General features: G+C 46.8%; 1 protein-coding gene across 1 annotated transcript; it reads right to left on the reverse strand.

Annotated features, from left to right (window-relative positions):
• Positions 1-7,828: 7,828 nt before the first annotated feature.
• Positions 7,829-19,085, reverse strand: NPM1 (nucleophosmin 1). The gene is made up of 11 exons (XM_042880748.1): positions 18,947-19,085; positions 18,385-18,464; positions 15,452-15,571; positions 14,734-14,827; positions 14,125-14,228; positions 13,564-13,625; positions 13,118-13,172; positions 11,927-12,016; positions 11,003-11,104; positions 9,162-9,236; positions 7,829-8,183 (listed from the first exon to the last, which is right to left on the reverse strand). Exons 1-11 carry the CDS (start codon positions 19,008-19,010, stop codon positions 8,145-8,147), a joined length of 885 nt encoding a protein of 294 aa, XP_042736682.1. The 5' UTR covers positions 19,011-19,085; the 3' UTR covers positions 7,829-8,144.
• Between the last annotated feature and the right edge of the window lie 206 nt (positions 19,086-19,291).

A 19,291-nucleotide genomic window follows, 5' to 3' on the forward strand; every position in this document is an offset into this window, starting at 1 on the left:
GGGGGGGGACGGCGGATCCCGGCGCCTCTTACCTCGGGCGGGCGGAGCGCGGCGCGTCCCGGAGAGCCCCGGGCGGGCGGGCGGCAGCGTCGCCCCCGCGGCTCTCGGCGCGGCCCCCCCCGGGCTCGGGCTGCGGCCCCCGCCCCCGCCGCGCTCGCATCGCCCCCGCTCCCGGCCGGGTCCCGTCGCCGGCTTCGCCCCGCGCAGCGCTCGCCCTGCGGCCGCGCTGCCTCCCGCTCTGCTCCGCACGGCTCGCCTGCCCTCCAGCGGCCGTTCCGCCGCACCGCAGCCGGCACCGCGGCCCTCTTCGCCTTTCTGCGCTCTTATTCTATATAGAAATATGGTTTGGGTTGCTTTTTTTCCGGAATAAATGAAAAAAAAATCACACGTTGGGAGCGCGCGGTGAGTGCCTGCCCGTCTCCGAGAGCTCATTCCGAGCAGACGAAGCGCCGGGAACTGCAAACCTCCAGCATATTCCAACTCTCAGAAGAGAGCCTAACGTCAGTTAACACCTTATTAAGTGAGAACATAACCATAGCTCATAACCGCCAGCTTTCCAAATACTCGAGTAACGGTGCACGTCAGAGCACACACCCATGGGGACAGCCTGCAGCATCTTCCCCCCTCCCTTCAGATCACATCACCTGCAGGCCACACCACACGGTGCTGTCCCACCTGTAGCTCACAGAAAACCCCAACAAGTTCAAAAGCAGTGACAGAGCTTCTTCAGCATCCTCCCAGATTAGCCAGGAAAATATTCCACATATTCCCTGCTTGCTTTTTAACAGCAGCTGGGCCCCAACGCACTGCTTTGCATCCCCCTCCCCCCTCCAGTATTTCTTCCCCACTCTGACTCCACTGAAGGCCCTGTAAACTCCATGGGAAATGCAGAGCCCAATACAGGGAACAACTCATGGGATGCAGCCCTGGAGCTGCTGGGGAGGCCCTGAGCCCCATGGGTTGGGCAACGCAGCACAGCTGGGCTCTGCAGCAGAGGCTGAGCCCCCCATGTGTGAGCCCCAAAAGCACCGAGCTCTGCCTGCACCGCCCCGCAGCACCGCGGGGCTGTCGCTGAGCTGAATGCTTGCAAAAGTGAAATTTGCTCCTTCCTCCTGGACCACAAAAACCCCAAATCGCTCATGTGTGGCACAACACAGCTCCCCTCCCTGCCCTGCCTCTCTGAGGGCGAGCAGCCACACATGGGCAGAGGGGATTTAGCGCAGCTCATGACCCAGTGGGAGGGGATGCAGAGTGGGGCCCTACCTTTGCTGCCAGCAGCTCCCTGCAGAGCTTCACAACCCCTGGGACTTGTCACCGGGTGGGCAAAGTGGTGATGCTGGAGCCCCACACCTCTGGGTCCCAAAGACAAAGTGCCAGGGGGGCACAGAGAGAAGTGACCCCCACCTCACAGACTGAGAGCTGCCAGGAGCACAGGGCTGGTGGTGGTAGCAAGGAGCGCGCAGCAGGATTTGTGTTTTAATGCTGAAGATATCCTATTGAAATCAGAAACGGGATGTTTACTTCAAGAAGATCCACGTTTTATGCCTCAGAAGCATGACAAGCCCTCCCCCAGTCTTACGATCCCAGTAGTTACCTGGAGAGTAACGCAGAGCATCCCTGGCAAGCTGCCCTGCGGAGCACAGCTGAGCACAGAGAACAGAAAAGGTGGAAAAACCAGAACACCACTTGGCTGTACAGTGCAAGGAATGCGTGCATCGTAGTGCATGCACATACACAGACATAAAGGGCAGCAGCCTGTCCCCTACCTGCTTCCCCCGCTGAAGGCCTCTCCTTGATCCCATGAGCACCACAGCTCACTCTACTGGTTCCGTGCAGCTGAACCAAGGTGCAGATTTGGGCGCACCCAGCAGCTCTCTCATCACTTTTCCATGAAGCAGCATATTGGGTAGGTAGATGTGTGCCCAGCAGTGTGCTTCCCATCAGTCCCCAGGGCTGCTGCCTTTCAGCCTCATATGCAAATCCCTAATTAAGAGAACATCCTGCGGGGCCTTGGGGCCTATTGAATCCATTGCTGCCTCCCAGCAGCCCCACTGAGCAGCCCCAGACAACTCACAGGGCTACTGAGGTTCCCTTCCATGACCTGGTATGTCCTGCAACCAGGGGCCTCTTCCTCCTGCAGGGAAGAGGAAAGCACAGGGTCATGCTGCAGAGAGCAGCTGGGCTGCACAGCTCAGCCCCACGGTGAACCCATGCTGCTTTCACTCCATCTGATTCTCAGTCTCTTCCCTTGGGTCACATCCATGAGTGATTCTCACTGAAGTTTCTCTTGTGGGGGATTTCCACAATTTAAGCCATCTGTAAAAGGCAAGACAACATTAAAAAGGGACACAATGCATATAGGGACACATATTCTGTCCATACCCAGCCCACATACATCAACCTTACAGAGGCCATAGGGGACTTAGAAACTTCTCCCAGGCAGATGAGCCAGGCAATGGGGGGGACACAATGCGAACACTGCCAGAAGAGCTCAGAGAAACCCCAGTGTGTCCCTGGGAGGACAGGAACTGAGCCCAGCACTGTGATGCTCAGTCACAGCCCTGCAGGAGGAAAGCAGGACACAGCTTCAGCTGGGAGCTGAAGCCCAGGGGCCCAAAGCACACGGCCACACAGGAGCACTGCACATGGATACAGATTTATAGGCCGCACTGTCCTTCCTAAGTGAATGCATCCATGAGGACAGAATCCTGCAGGCAGCTGCATGGGAGCAGTACTTGCCACCAGACCCCACCAAGGATACTCACCCTGGGGCGCACGTGTGGCACTCAGCACTCGCCTTCAGGACCATCACTGCTTCTCCTCACAAGGTTGCTTTGATTTCAGATGGAATGCTGTTTACGCAGGCGCCAGAACTTTGTGGAAGGTTTTTTCTTGTTTTTTAGCACATCCCTCAGCTTTCCATTTTAGACTACAGCACAGCCCACAACAGGAGATCCTTTCGCCCAGCAGCACTACACTGAGAGCTGCCGGGGCTCCTGGTGCACAGACAGAACAGCAACACCGTGCTCCCATGGGCTCTCCATGCTCCCACCACCCATGAGCACTGCAGCTCCTCAGGAGAGCACATGGCAGCTGCTGGAGTGCTTCTGGGGGGCAAGAATGGACAGACCTCTGCAGACATCCCCACACAAACCATGGGAAATCCCAGCCTTCGCACTGCGCTAAATCCTAGGGCTTGGCTCCTTGGATTTATATTCCTCCATGGTTTCATTTTTCCTTTAAAAAAAAAAATCACTAGCTGTTAAGCTTCAAAACTTAATATTTCCTTAACTCGGAGCTTTGCAGCTCAACAGCTCTTAAACATAAACCTCTTTAACTGAGGTCTCCTGAATTAAGCTGTCTCCAGCAAGTCCCCATCACAAGCCCAGCCCTGGAGCCCCCTCCTCTGGGCAAGGACCTGTCCCTGCTGAACCTCAGGGCAGAGCTGCACATAGAAGTCACACAGCCACACACGGTCTGTGCCACCCCAGAGCAGCACAGACACGATTAGGAGCAACTCATGGTGGGCTTCAGGACAGAGCAACCAAGCAACCCCCCTTACGGGACCACCTCGCAGCCCTATTACCTCTGCAGCTCTTCAGACCTCATAAGAACAGCAACAGGGCCATCCCCTGCACTTCAAACTCCTTTCCATGCCCCTTCACTCTCCCTTTCCTGCTCTTCTGAGTGGGAGAGCTCATAGATATGGCACAAGGGAAGAATGTTTCTGAAGAAAGAAAGTAAGGAACACAGAACTCATCCCAAAACAGCCCATGCACGCGATTAGGAGCACTGAGCTGTCTCTACACACACATTTATAACATCTTAATTAACATGTTATATATTTTTATTTACTTATTTCATCCAAATAAAGCATAGCTCAAATCCTCTCTTACAAGAGCCACTTGTATGACAGACAACCAACAGCCAGACACCAAAGAGCTGATCCAACACAACACATGGGATTGCTTCCAAAAGCATCAGTGTAGGTTAAAGAAAAAGCAAAAAGCAGCAGGTACAGCCCAGGGTTGCCCCACTGAGAAGAGATGAGGCCAGCCCTCAGCCCTACTTGTTCTCATGCACCCAGCCACGCAAGCTCTGCTCCCCCTTCCATCAGATCACAGTCAGGACTCCGAGCAACCCCTAATGAATACCAGATCACAAAACCTCCAGCCTCACTCATCGCAACGAGTTGTGTGCACTGCTGCTTGCCAGGACCTACTGCCCATTAGAGCGAGCCAGGGAATGAAGGCACTCCATCGAACGCTGAGCTCCAAACCACCAAATTCATCTGCAGCTTCGTCTATGACATTTCCCAAGTAGGATCCAGTCTTCAGTCTTCCTTTGGGGTAATGTTAAGAGGAATCTATCTGCTTGTTCTGCAGGGAACGAGGGAAGGAAAAGCTGGGAGAGGTTGGCTGCCAGTCAGTAACGGCCCATTGGAAGGACAGGACACAGCCTGGGGCATTTGGTAAGATTACCAGAGGAGGGGAGGACAGAGAGTGCTCCAGCATGAACGTCGCCCCGAGGGATCGTCTGGGTGGCGAGGAGCCCAGAACCACCACCCATCCCGGCCTTGTTTTCCATTACCTCAGCCCACACACGCTCCCTTCCAGGCTCCTACCAGCCATGCTGGAGTTGGGCCTCCCCATAGGCTGCAACTGGTGCTGAGCAAAGCCCCATACTGGTCGTAGCTCTCTGGTTCTGAGGCATCCACACTCTGTTTTGGATATTTAATTTTACAGGACCAAACAGAAATCCAAGAGAGAAAGTTAAATAAACAAAATTCACTTTTCTTGAGCAACGCAAGGAAGAAGACAAACCAAGACCTGAAATTGAGAAACACTGTTTTGCTGCAGGACAGCACCCTTCTGCTATCACAACCTCTCAAGTCAGATGCCCAGGCTTGGAGATCAGAGAATCATAGAATGGCCTGGCTTGAAAAGGACCACAAAGATCTCCTCCTTTCAACCCCCTGCTGCGTGCAGGGTCACCAACTATCAGACCAGGCTGCCCAGAGCCACATCCAGCCTCCAGGGATGGGGCATCCACAGCCTCCTTGGGCAACCTGTTCCAGTGCCTCAGCACCCTGCGTGAGAGATACCTGATCTGGAGAGAAAACAGATGTGGAGACCAACTGCAGCCAGCAGCATTGGTCAGGGCTCAGTCACCTGGAGGCACTGGCACTGCTGTGCTGGTGTCAGGAGCTGATCTGCCAGGGTAGGGACAAGAAAGCATGTTGCTCTTTACTTCTTGCTGTACCTTTGCATTCCCAGCTAGGCCACCCTCCAGGACCAGAGCCAGGCTCTCAACACTGAATTAGTTCCATCCAAACATTAGTTTTACTGCAATTATTTTTAAGGGCAACACTCTGTAGTCAAGAACAATACTTCAGCAAGTATTTGGTATTTTCTCTTCAAATGAGTTTAAACAGATTTCTGTATTTAACCTCGTGAGCTCATCAGAGTAACTGAAAGAGCTGGCAGCTGCCCATGAACACCATACCTACGGGCTGGGACTGCACAGCCCAGCATCCCCACTGCACTCGTCGGCCGGCCAGTCCCAACAGGAGCACAGTGCTCAGGGACACGACTGGCAGCAGCAGGCCAAGTCTGGTTTGGGGAGGGCTGGGGCAGACTGCCACACAGCAACAAGCCAGATGGGGCACAGGCAGCAGATAGCCAGCAATTGCTGCTCACTGCTGGAGGTGCAAGACTATTAACTGGTGTAAAAAAAAAAAAAAAAAAAAAAAAAAAAGCCAACTTAGAAGCTCATTAAAATTATCATTTTTATGCTGTGATGTAGACAGATGCCTCATGGTAGCCTGATTTAGAATTACTCTGTACTTTGGCTATAGGATGGGAACACACCTCCCCACTGGAACCACCCATACAAGCTCTACCATCCCCCTGCCATTGTGCTGTCAAGCGTGGCTGTACCCAGTGCCCTGCTACAGTAGTGACTTACAGACACAAAACCCCCTGGCCTTCTCTCTAAGACTTCATACTCGGAATATTTTACTGACTGGACAACCTCACACTGAAATTACTGAACCATTTTCACATTTCAGGCAAAATGGAGGGCAATTTTCCTAACTGAGCCCATCACCTCTACTTCACTAAGGAAATTTGCACTCACTCATACATATGATGCCATCTGTTGACATAACCCTGCAGGAAGAGGCATCTCAAACCCTCACACTGCCACCTCACATGCTGCACTTACAGGAAAGCTTAAATGCACCTGTGACAATGGATCTGCACTGCTGCTTCCCAAGCATGTTTTATTTTCACCAAGGGGAAATGGCTGCTTCTAGGAAGCTGTGTTGGTTTTCATCACATCCATCACCTCCTCTATAGGGTCAAACCTTTTATAGTAGCAAACTTGTTAAAAAAAAAAAAAAAAAAGCAACTTTTTGCAAATTGAAAAACACATTCCACTTCTAAAGCAACTCCAGCAGACTCTACGAGCGACACTATGCCCAGCCAGCACAAGCCAAAGCAGGCTTTTTGTTTTGGTTTTATCATCTGGTACAAAGGAAACCAAAAAGTCTCCTTCTCAACAACCGTGCACATCCTTCACGCAGATAAAAACAAGCCCTCCAACAAGTTGCTTCAACGCCTTCCAGTTCTCATGCTGAGAAAAAGAGGAAAGTCAGTTGCATTAACTCACAGCAAGGATTAAATCAAGTTTAATTGTCACCATTTATTAATGTTGTTTTGGTCTTCATACCATTACTGCAGTTACTACACAGAGAGAGCATTCAAGCACCTGAAGCGATACAGCATTTAGACAAGAGCTTCAAGAACAAGTTCACAGTGCCAGGTATATCATCCATGCTTTCCTTCCTCCCTTCGCATACCACTGACTTAACACCTTGGCATTTGTACTTCATATAGCAACTGAAAACAGTCCAAGTTACTTTAAATTATCCTTACAATCACCAGTAGGCAATCATCAAAAATAAAATAGCTAGTGAGGCTCCACTTTGTCATCTCAGCCATATCAAAGGACAATTGCTGCTTAGCAAGCATCGTGTTTACTCTGAGAATTAATTTCCTCCTAAGGCCAGTGTAAGGATTGAACATGCTTTGCCCCATTTAAATAGGAGGATTAAGTTTGAACGTGGACAACCATTATCTGAAGTGCTTCGGAGAATGATCTGAGGAACCGTGATGCAGACTACCTGCCCATCTGAGCTTTTGGGATTTGCAGTCTTCAATCTTCAAAAGAGCGGAGGATTAGCTCTCCGTTATTCCCAGGAATTTCTCCATGGGCCACTGATCCCCCTCATTGTGAGCTCCCTGGGCACATCCTTCAGCATTCAAGCTTACGCTCCCCTCCACAAAACCCTCAGCCTGGTCATTAAGTGAGACAACCTCAGAGACTGCAGCCCCTCAGAGGAACAGCGCTGCCAGCAGCTCCCAAATCAAAAGTATTACATTTTACAAGCAGAGTCACAAGCCCTACAAACTTAGCTGTTAGAATGAAGCCATAAACCAAAAAGCAATGAAGCGAGTCAGAAACTGAGATGCAGGAAGGGCTGTTGTATGCAATTACATAATTAGTGGTCACTTCCAGACAAGAATAAAGTCCCGCTTACCACTAAGTCTTCTCACTAAGCCATTTGCCTGGTAGCTGTGGAGCTCCTGGAACTGGGCTATGGCTGTTCTTAAAGCTGACAACATAACTGAGACTGATGTGTAATTGCTAAACAGAAGTAGCTAAAACAGTTAGCAGTAGCTCCTAGGAGAACTTAAAAGCCCTGCTATCTTCTGGGTTTGGTATGCAGACTACCCCCAACCCATAAAGAAAGAAACGATAGTACTTTATTAAAATACTAAATTTTATTTTATTTTCCACGTACATTTAGTCTTCCCACCATTTCCATTTGTCTGACCACCACCACCACACCACCATGCCTTATCAAAACATTCCATACATACTTAAAATGAAGCTGAGGGTGGAGTCCCGTCTTTAAAAACTAAACAGGCATTTTGGACAACACATTCTTGGCAAGGTAATCTGGATGACATTTATCAGACACTGTAGGGAAAGCTCTTTCAGCATTTGTAAAAAGGACAGCCAAATAACGGTTACAGAAGTAAGACTGCAGATTTTAACAAACTGTTTGAACTGTTCTCTTACAGAGTCTGTCTCCATTGCCAGAGAGCTTGAATGACCTGGAAGTGTACACAAAGAGTTAGAAATTAAAGTCTGTTTCTTGTTGTGTTTTTTTCTCCCCCGCTTTGCTATCTCTACTTTTCAAAATATTGACATGAAATAATAAAAAAGAAAGCATTTTTTGTCAGAGAAAACTAAGTTGAAAGCAACACATGAGATCCTTCTGCTAGAAGACTGTTATTCACTTTAATCACAATAATAAAAATTCAGTGAAGGTAAGTGAGAGGATGGGTGTGGACCAGCTAGGCAAATATTGGCTGAACTCTGCCTACCCTGGCTAATGTCAGACCCACTCCAGTAGCTGAGGCGAACTGCTTTTAAGTGCTCTTTCAAGAACCTATCAATTAGTCTATCAGACAAGTTTACTCTGAACCACTGGAGGAAGCAGGAAAGCGTAAGGAATTCTGTCAATGGAAGAAAAGTTTTTAACTTACAGGAATTTCGGTAGGGAAATCTAAGACACATTTTAGCCTAGTACAAGTTGACTAATAACTAATTCAGAAGCTTGCTTCCTGATACCACCTTTTGGCTTGCCCTCTTACAAGAGTTCAGTTGACTTTGGGAGAAAACGCAGCAAGAAAGCCATAATCTCAATTGCAAAACAGTTCCCCCTCCCAGACACCCTCCCAACAAAAGGCTGAGCAGCAGACTGGCCTAGGTGGCCAACTTCAGCAGCAAGGAAAACCACAGCTCATTTCCTTCACCAATCCAGTGCCAAAAGGAAAATTCTGTGGGTTTAGTAAGCAAGAGATAATTTACCAACCATATAAAAGCTGGAAAAATGTAATAAAATATTAACTTTCTCATCTTAGCCAACTAAACCCTTAAAACTGTTCCCATTTAATTTGAAGCACTGTTCGTGGTTTGTAACCCTTTGAAAGAGTCCAAAGCTTGTAAAGATTAAGAAGTGGAAAAGAATCCCTAGGTTAGGTTATAAAAGGCTTTGGGTTTTATCAGGTTTCAATAAATCCAGTTACCTTTTGGTCCTCCGTCCTGAAGCAATTCTTAACATAGTTGGCAAATTTGGGCTCCAGCTTCGGAAGGGAACAACCCTATTTTGAAAAAAAGCAAGCTTTATTGGAATGATGCAATGACCTGCGTACACCAAACAACCCCGAGGAAGCTCAAAGCTTTTGCAACGAGTGGAATTTTACTGAACTCACCTTGCAACATCCAAAACCAAACTTTTAAAGTTTGCTTTTTTATGGTACCCAGGTATTTCTCAAAGCAGCGTGCCTGCACAGGCATTTTGCTCATGCTCCAAAACAGCACACTTTCACCTTTTAAAGTATCTCTGTTTGTAATAGATCTCAATATGCTACTCAGATAGACTGTAACTAATTTCACATTTAGGGGTCCCTACTGCTTTCTGCAGCTTGAAACATCACTATACTTCTGCTTAAGCTTGGATCTGGATGATGTTTTACCATCTGCCACTTTTCCATTTGCTTGCTGGTATCTACTTAATATTTACTGAAGTGGAACTTCTGTATGATATTAATAACATAATGGAAGCTAGTCTTGTTAACTCACTGGCTGTCACAGCTAAAAGCCACACTACATTCTGCATATCAAGATAAACTCTTTTAACAACATCTTGGAAAACACGAAATCTCAAGGAACCACCCTAGCACTCATCAGAACCAAGAGGTTAACTTGACCTAGCAGAACACCATCGGTCAACACCAGGCTCACAATCAAAGGTTATGCATGTCTATCCCGACAGAAGCACCACCCATCCTTGCTTGCTCACTCCACACCCCCCCATACACTAAAATAATTTTTGCTGCATTTTACATTTGTGGGACAAAACTGCCTTAAAACTTCAGGAATCCAAACAAGATAAGCCTAATCCTATCAGCATTCACCAGTTGCCCAGGGAAGATACGGATGCCCCATGCCTGGAAGTGCCCAAGGCCAGGCTGGATAGAGCTTGGAACAACCTGCTGTACTGGAAGACATCCCTGCCCACAGCACAGGCACAGAAACTATCCCAACCATTCCATGATTCTAGTTCTTTGGGTGACTTGTCAGTGTCAGGAGGAAACAGCTCACCTCAGACCAAAATGAAAAACCTACACTCTCCATGCACTGACATCACTGCAGGCTTTACCTTTACTCAAAAGTAACTTCCCAAGGCACATGATCTTTAAGCAGTTCTGAGTTACTGAAGTAAAAAACCACAGGTGTAGATGTCAGGTCCTCTCCGCCAGCTGTTCTGCAGTTAAGGTTTGTCTGCAATGAGCCTACACAGCACACAGCTATCCAAACTTGGCTTACAAGAGAAGAACTGCTGTTACTTTCCACACTTGTACTCAAGCAACCCACTGTCAGGGCACTTCTATCAAAATGCAGTTCTAATCACAAGCATCTATCTCCCCCTTCTGGAAGTTCCAAAGCCTTACAAGCCTCTGGATATCAACACTGGATACGGCTGGAAGACCAAGCAATTCCAAGCATGCAAAAAACTCCTCTTTACTCTAGCTGCCTAAAACACAAAACCTGCATGCTATTTTGACACCTCCAGAATAAACATCAACCCCCAAGATTTGTTGCTGTGCTTCTCTTTTTTTTTTTTTATGCAGCTTCAAACTGAGGCAGCTCACTAACAAATACTAAACCACTACTGGTGAAATATTTTTCTCCCCTTTCTCAGGAGCAGAGGCTTATTCCAAATAACCTTTCACTTCTCAGTGTCAACATCAGCCTACCAATATTCACAGATTTAAGAGCACAGCAGTGACATTCATTTCTTAAAACCATTCTTCTGCTGCTAGAAGTGTTAAAAACAAGGCTGATGGAAGATTAGAAAACTCACCTTGTCTACAGAGGCTTGCATTTTTGCTTTGATCTCCTCTAACGACAGAGGGACTTTTGGTGTTTTTGGAGTTAGAGATTTGTCCTTCTTGGAATCTGGAGTCTGAAAGTTAATCATTTTGTTAGAGATCGCACACAAAGCTGCATACAGAGTATGCAAAAATCAAGTTTCCTGATAACGAAGATATTGGGATACCTATTGTGAAATTTATCTTCAATACAAGTAGTGCCTATCTCAAATACCTGTAATTGTTTCTAGGCACTTGTCTACAGTTTTTCATTTCAGCACAAATGAAACTGAAAACAGCCCAAACATTCACTGATTTTGAGCTTCCTCTACAACTGCAGCCAGGTGCAGCTGACACTTTGGAAAGGCACACACTGACAGTGTTTTTCAGATGCCATGCTGGTATCCATCCACTCCACACTAATTTCTGTATTGACCTTCCTTGTTTCAGTAGATGCAGGAAGGAAAAGCCACCTAAGAAAGACTAACAACTACAAAGCAACAGAACAAGAAAGCTTTTTCTCCTCACATGGATCAGTTTCCTAACTGGTGATTACCACTGAGCCAACAATGTAGCAGCACTGCTGGGACACAGTAGGCAGCAAACAGAACCAGAAGGGAGACTGCTCCATCAGCAGAAGCCACCACGGTACCACAGTGACAGTGCTGGACCAACACCTTCCTTTACAGGTACACAAAAACAGCCTGGCAATTCAAACCATCAGACTTCTAATGTTCACAGTGGACAGCTTATTTCCAATACTGACAGTTTCACAGGGTACACGAAGCAAGGAAGCTACAGCTTGCTTCATATTCCTTCAGAAACCTAACTTGACGATCAGCACATTCAATTTCTGCTAGGCAAGGAAATCAGCTTCCAGAGCACCACAAACATTTCACTCCTTTTCCTTCACTCACTTTTGTTTTAGATGCTGGTGTGGACGGCTTTGAGTCTTTTCCGTTTTGCTTTGCTTTCTGCATATTTTTTCCAGCTGGCTCACGGGCAGGCTGCAAAGGAAGCATTCCAAACAATTTGCCATGAGAAGACAATACTGCTAGGGGTGTTAACAACACTGAAAACCCTGGGACAAATACTATTTAAACTCAAGCAAAAATTTAGTCTCATTCCTCACATAGCATGATCAGTGCCAATTACTTAAGCAGAAATTAGAAACAACAGTAAATTAAATATGAAAAGACAACCTGCTTGCTGCTTCAGCACAATAGAGAACAATTAAGTTTTGTTATGAGGCCACACAAGCATGCAGGACTATTCTCCTCTATATCCTAGATTCCCTAATATTTCATGCAGAAATCCAGCATGGGATTGTGCAAGAGCAATGCCACATGCATATTTATGAACTGGATTCTTGTGTTCCTATTTAAACCACAGGATCATTCCACTCGGTGATTAGATGACTGGCAAAACTGATACATTAACTGTTCCCTTCTAAGAAAGCTGTTACTTAAACATAAATTCAAGCTGATACATACAAGCTCAAATAAAGAATTTCAACTCTGCAGCTGCCAAGCTGTTTTATTTTGTTTTTACCACCAGATGGCACTGAAGTGCAGATGCAACTTCAAACACCTGGCATCTAAACCCCTTCCCACAGGCTCACACACTTCATATCCTTTCTCACTCAAAGCTCTGCCGCTACCATCAGTTTAACACACCAAAACAGCAAGGCACAATCTAAACGTAGGAACAAGTTTGTGCTTACTGCCCAGCACCCTCACATAACACCACCACAGCCTATTTATTGCACATGGCACACAGGTGGTGAAGAACCACTCTGCCTCCCTTCTGTGGCATAGATACAGCAGACAATTGTTTCCACATCCTACTGGAGTTTCTTCATACACATGAAGTTTATTCCAAAGCATCCCATCCACACACACCTTCCCCCATCTCCCACTTGAGGGGTCTTCATGTTAACCCTCAAACACCACTCAAAATCAGGACAGTCATTGAAGGCCTATTAAAAGAGGTAAGCAGTATCAAGCACTTGCCACTCCTGTCTGAATAAACTGTCCCCCTGCTGTAAGGCTGTGCTTTATAGGTGAACGTCACACATACATTCAATACAACACAAATGCACCACTTACTTTCTTCATGGGTGTTTTAACCTCTTCCTCATCATCATCCAAGTCGTCTTCATCTCTACGATGAGAAAGCAGTCATTCACCACACATTGTTTCAACACATGACATGCTGCTATGCAAAATACTCTACTTAGTAACAGTGCAGTTAAATATACTGCCTTCTGCTTCAGTGCTCAAGGTACAAACCTTACAGTTATCAATACCACACTAAAGAAATCCTAAATCTATAGAAAGTCACTGAACTACACACGACTAAGTTTCCAACCCAACACTACATATTTGAATAACACTAATTTAAATTATATTTGGAAATAAATTTGAGCTAATTCTTTTCCTATAGTGAAGGCCATGAAGCACCTTTCCTCACTTAACATCTAGATACATCACACAAGTCATACTCTGAAACTGATCCCTGCATTTCGAAACGTGATCAAAGCCAGAACACGTACTCATCATCATCATCCTCATCTTCATCATCGTCCTCGTCATCTTCTGATAATTTTGCTTTTTTCTTGGGGGGAAAAAAAAAAGTATATTTTAAGCATCAGTACCATATTAAGCCTTAAAAGACAACTTCTCAAAGTAATTTGTGTCCTAACTAAAAGCAATTTATCTGAAAATCAACACAGAGCAGCCCAGTTAAATGCTATACAAGCACACAGAGTGCACACGTTTACTTTTCTGTTCTACACCACAGTGCCTCAATAGTACACTGCAAGAGTTTGGGTTTGTAAGCATTTACACCAAAATCCACACACATACAGTTACTGCAACAGTTAAAGCAGCCTCAAATTAGCCCATTCATCAAAGCTTTGGAAACTATCTGTATTTAACAGCACTCCTCTGCTTTAATCTAGTACTTGTGGAGGCCTAATTACAAAACAAACCTCTTCCAAAGATGTCTCACACACTCCCTATTAAGTCAGTCACTAAGTCACCTAGTGGCTCACTTCTAAGGTAGAATGAATACTGAAGCAAAACAGAATTCAGTGAGCTGACTGGAAATGTACCTGTGGTGTTTTAGCTCCTCCTCCACTTGCTGGTCTCTTTGTTGAAGCATTCACAATTTTTGTATCCTCCTCCTCATCCTCTGATTCTGGTTCTTCCTCTAATGCTGATAAAATGATGGTAATGTTTAAAATATCCACCTCATTAACAATAGTAAAAGATTATTAGTAAGGAAAAACAGCACATTGTCACCCACAACTAAGCAAGATCTTCTAGGAATGCTGGAAATAAAATTAGCAAGCTTCCAACCACCTGTAACCACTAAGGCCAAAAGCCTTCCAGCAGTATGCAGATACAGAAGACAAGGAAATAAGTGCAAGCATTTTTCTCTGACCTCCTCTGCCTTTCGTTATTTATACCATGTTTCTGAAAACATGGCAATTAGAAAAATCAGAAGAGCTGTGTTAGAGAAGTATTGCTTGGTACACTACTCAAGCTCACAGCACTTCAGGTAGCAGTGGGAACTTTCCAATTTGGGTGCTTCCTTCTGCATGCCAGACTGCTTTTTCATCAGTGACATGCAGGTTTGCTACAGCGAGTTGTAAAAATCCCTTTGTTTTGCAAATTAATGAGCAACAGCTTGAAAGGTTAGTAACCAGTGCAATACATACCTACAAGATGCTGACCACTGACATAAACAGGCCCCGAACCACATTTTAACCTCAAGACAACTGGTGGCGTGATCTCAAACCCACCTAGAGAAACCTAAGGGAAAAAAAGCAGAGTGTGCTTAACAGGCACTCCATCCAAATTAAAACAATTGCACCAATGTACAGATATTGCAAACCTAACACACCAACCACACTCTTCACACTCACAGAATATTCCAGAAGCATTTGGAGTTAGTTCAGGGTCAAAGTGCAGCTGTAGCACTGTTTCTATAACGTGGTGATGGCATATCATAATCAAAGCATGCTTTTTAAAGCCAGACCAATCCACGTTTGTCTCTAGGTATTGTTGCAGAAAGGACAACTTCCAGTCAGCACGCCTGCCCCAGCACTGTGCAGTTCCACTTAGACAACACTGGAAGGTTACAGATGCATCCACGTGCAAATACATGTGCTTGTACAGAAGGATATGACATGCAAAATTAATACAGCTTGTTTAAAAAAAAAATGCATAAATTGACTTAAAGCCTGTCAATTGCCTGTGACTAGAGTAAGCCTGGGAGTACCAAGAAATATATACATTGATTTAGCTTGTATTCACTGCATCTGTGAACCCACTGTGGCGGATCAATACAATTTGGCCAAACTAAACTCTTTTCTGATACACCCTCCTCACTTGAAACCCAACGTGTAATAGATTGTTTCAAGTTCATTTACTTACTGTGGGCTGCACAGACATTTTCAGAGATGCCAGTACTACTTTGATAGGGTTGCCTTCGTAGTCCAGTGCTTCTGCTTCTACAACATGCAACTCATCTTTGGCTCCAGCCCCTAATGTAACCTGTGGAGTACAGAACAGTGCACATCTCAGAACAGTCTTCAACTCCTCAAGTTTTTAAACCTTGTCTGCTGTTCTGTGTGCCAAGATTGACATTTACATCTCTGATTGCTAACACTGAGTTGCACTCCTTCCCAAAACCACCACCTCTTTTCCCATAGCACTCTCATGTACAGTGTCTAATTCCAGACAGTTGCTCTGATGAATATATGAAGTTACACGACTTATTGCTTTAAAGGAGGAGGGGGTGTCAGTGACAAGTCCAGACAGTGCTGTAACAAGCCCGTGTGAAGAAGCACGTGTACATGGCTAAAGGAAGAGAAACAGCTGCTTTCGCTACCAGAGAATCACAGCCTCAATCCTTTCCCTTTCACAACTACTGCTTATCTGCCATGCTCTCACTGCATCACCTTCACTATGTTGTTTACTATAGAAAAATTTAGGTCTCACTGCTGCTGAGTTCAGAGCTTCTATTTAGACGTGAGCCTTCTGCATTAATTCAGCAAGGACAAAGAGCTGTCATCCTAGCACACTTCAAACTCAAGTATCTTGATTCCTTACACCACATACAAGACAGGCACATGCTGGAAACTTGAAAATCATAGCTTGAAGGTAGCACAGCCTGAAGTGACAGACTTGCGACAGGCCAGAAATTCCAGTTTTCTGAACCTCTGGCCTCTTGAGTCAGAGTTGTATGCAAGTCCTCTGAAAACCAAGAACTTCCTTAACTACTACAATTATCTCTGAGGCAAGCAAGCATGGCTTACTGCATCCCTTCCCAACAGCCATGAGAAGAAAGCTTCTCTCACTCTTCCTGAATTGTGAAAACACTTCACAGACAGTGGCATGCTCAAGCTTCCATTCCCCAAGAAATGTGTTTTAAGCAAGTGATCACAGTCCAGACAAACCACATCAGATGAAGACTAAGAAACAGGATGTAGGCTGCGCTACATTAGGCAGCTTTTTAATGTGAATTAGTGGTGATACGGTGCACTGATCTCACCTCTCAGATGGATTTGCACAATGAATCATTCAGCTGGTGGGACTGCCCACTAGGATGAGAATTTTATTTTAAAACATGTCCTCCCTGCCCCCAGCTACCTACCCCTGCCATCTGCACCAGTTCAACCAATACTATGGCACCTAATACACACTTTTTTTACTGAGCAGCTAGCAGGCATCCATTTGCATGTTTTGTCTTCTACACCAATGGTAGACTTACCAATAACAAAATGGGGAACAAGGCAGCAAGCACCCCACTTGATAAGTGAACCCAAAGATCTGAGTTAACACTCATACCACTTTCTACCTTTACACACATCTGTGTTCCTCCCCTTTCACTTTCATCCTTCTTTGTCCTCACTTCCCCCATCCCACTCTCCTCTAGTACAAATTTGGCCAGGGGCTTAAATAACACATCTCTCTTTATTTACTTAGACTTTCATTTGAGCACAGACTGCAGTCACAGTGTTACAAGAGTTATGCTTTATCTTCCAGCAACTCTTTACTCTGCTTACCAAGCCATCTCTTGTGTGTAGACTCTTCTAAGAGATTCCAAGCTTAAGATATTTCTAACCTGTCTAACCTCTATTTCAATCCCCATCATTCTTTTCAGTGATCTTTTTTCTATGCTGTTTATTTACACCTTTTTACACCTATGCTGTTTAATTACATCTTTTTCCACGCTGGCCTAAAACTGTCCTGCTAAGCATGCAATCTGCTTCATGCCCAATGAAGACTGCACAATCCTTCAGGAGATGCTATAGCTCACTTCCAAAATGAGAATCTTTGGATAAAGCCTCACTGAAGTATCATCCTGGGACACTTTTCATTTCATTACAAACATACAGGCATAAGAACCACCCACATCAACTTCACTCAGAAAATTTCCCTCAAAGTGAACTCTAAAGGGCTGACAATTATGTAAAAATTACAGATTGTCAAGTCCAGAGTGTAATTTCTGTGAAATGACCAAAGACATTACTCCCACAACTAATGTTTAAGTGAAAGCATCCTAAGTATCATTTTGTGTAAGTTGTGCATGGACAACTGTGTAAGTTGTGTAAGGACAGCATTAACATCAAGTCTCTTGCAAGGAGCAACTCCCACTTATAGCTTTTTATTTATTTATTTATTTTTAAGTCAAGGTGCAATCTTCACATTTAAATAAAAATTGAAGTGCGGAGACACCATCACCTCCTTGACTGGGAGCAACAGCCTCCTTGCATGTGAAGTTGTGGCATCTTGTGTTAGTGCTAAAGAAAACACAAGCATGCTCAGCCTTGAGGAAAGGCCTTGAAATGCTGTGCCCTGCTCGCTACTACAGGCTCCAGAAAGATCCAAGTACACACACTACTATTAGCTGCTGGTGGGAAAAAAGCCCAGAATTATGACTGGGGAGAATATGAAAGATCCACTCCAAAGTTAACTTTCTGTGGTCTGCTGAACTGTGCCCTCTATGATTAATGTAAGTCCTCCCCTCCTCGTGCTCCTGGAACAACTGAATATTGCACTCAGTCAACTCCAGCTCTCAATTCCTCCCAGTAAACATTTATTAACTTACTGTACATAGGTTATCTTTTCCTCTAACTTGCCTTACTTTTTATAAGCCATAAAGTATCAGTACTTACTGAAGGATACAGTAAGCAAAACCATACATTCAGCCCCCAGCAGGTAGAGCTTACTGTGCAAAAGATTTGTAGAAAAAGACCGGTGACTGCAGAAATCCAGCGGGATGAAATGAATTCACAACTCGCACCGCCCTTCTGGCAGCAGCTGAACTCAGACCTTGCAACGGAGGAACAAACGGTACTCACCGTTCTCAAGGACAGCTGATGCTCGTTCTCTTCATCGTCTACTTTGAACTGATACTCCTTCTCCGCTTTAAGCTCGCAGCCTGCAGCAGAGCAAAGCACGATGAGCACAGCGCCGCACTCGGCTCTTCACCAACCCCCCCCCCCGTTACAACGCAGCGCGGCTCCACGTGCTCGGTTAGGCCTCGGCCTAAGACCACGCGCCGCCACGCCGGCCCGCCCCAATGGGCCGCGCTGCCCGCCGCAGCCTCCCCCCTCCCCGCCGCAGGCGCCGCGTGGGCGGCAACGGCCGCAGGTCCCCGCACGCCGCCCCACGTGCTCCCGGCCCGCGGAACAAAAGGCCGCGCTACCGCCACGTGGGGAGTGCCGCGGGAACCGCCGCCACGCGGGAAGTGCCGCCCGCGCGCAGCCCCCTCCTCCCGCCCGTCCCGACGCCGCCCGATGGGACGCCCCTCCGACCCGCGACCCCGCCGGCCGCCTCACCGCGCCCCGCGGCCCCGGCGCGCACAGGGGAGCCGGGGACGGAAAAGGGACGGGGTGCGGGCGCGCGGGCCGGGCCCGTTACCGAAGAGGAAGGTCTGCGGGCGCAGCGGGCCCATGCTCTCCATGTCCATGGCGCTGTCCTCCATCTTCTCGGCCTGCTCGCGCTGGAGGAGCTGCAAAGGATGCGGCGCTGCGGGCGGACGCGCACTAAAGGAAGCCCCGCGCCCGCCCCCTCCCAGATATAGCCCGCGCGTTCTCGCGAGATCCTCGGGCCTGCCGCGCCCCCGCTGAGCCGCTACCGCGCACGCGCCGCACCGCCCATTCCCGCCGCGCGCGCCCGCCTGGAGGGTCGTGAGCGGCGCTCGGTGCCCGCGGCTGAGGCGGCCACAAAATGGAGGCGGTCGCGCGGACGGCGTGCCGGCGGATG

This window comes from Lagopus leucura, unplaced genomic scaffold, assembly GCF_019238085.1.
Source record: "Lagopus leucura isolate 7727_CA_CO unplaced genomic scaffold, USGS_WTPT01 Super-Scaffold_100027, whole genome shotgun sequence".
Lineage (NCBI taxonomy): Eukaryota > Metazoa > Chordata > Aves > Galliformes > Phasianidae > Lagopus > Lagopus leucura.

Excerpts from the sequence above, each read along its gene's own strand:
- NPM1 (XM_042880748.1), bottom strand. The coding sequence starts at position 19,010 with ATGGAGGACAGCGCCATGGACATGGAGAGCATGGGCCCGCTGCGCCCG. Across the intron at positions 18,465-18,946 it reads CCCGCAGACCTTCCTCTTCG|GCTGCGAGCTTAAAGCGGAG; the intron begins GTAACGGGCCCG and ends GCTCTGCTGCAG. Across the intron at positions 11,105-11,926 it reads CACCAGCATCTAAAACAAAA|ACTCCAGATTCCAAGAAGGA; the intron begins GTGAGTGAAGGA and ends ATTAACTTTCAG.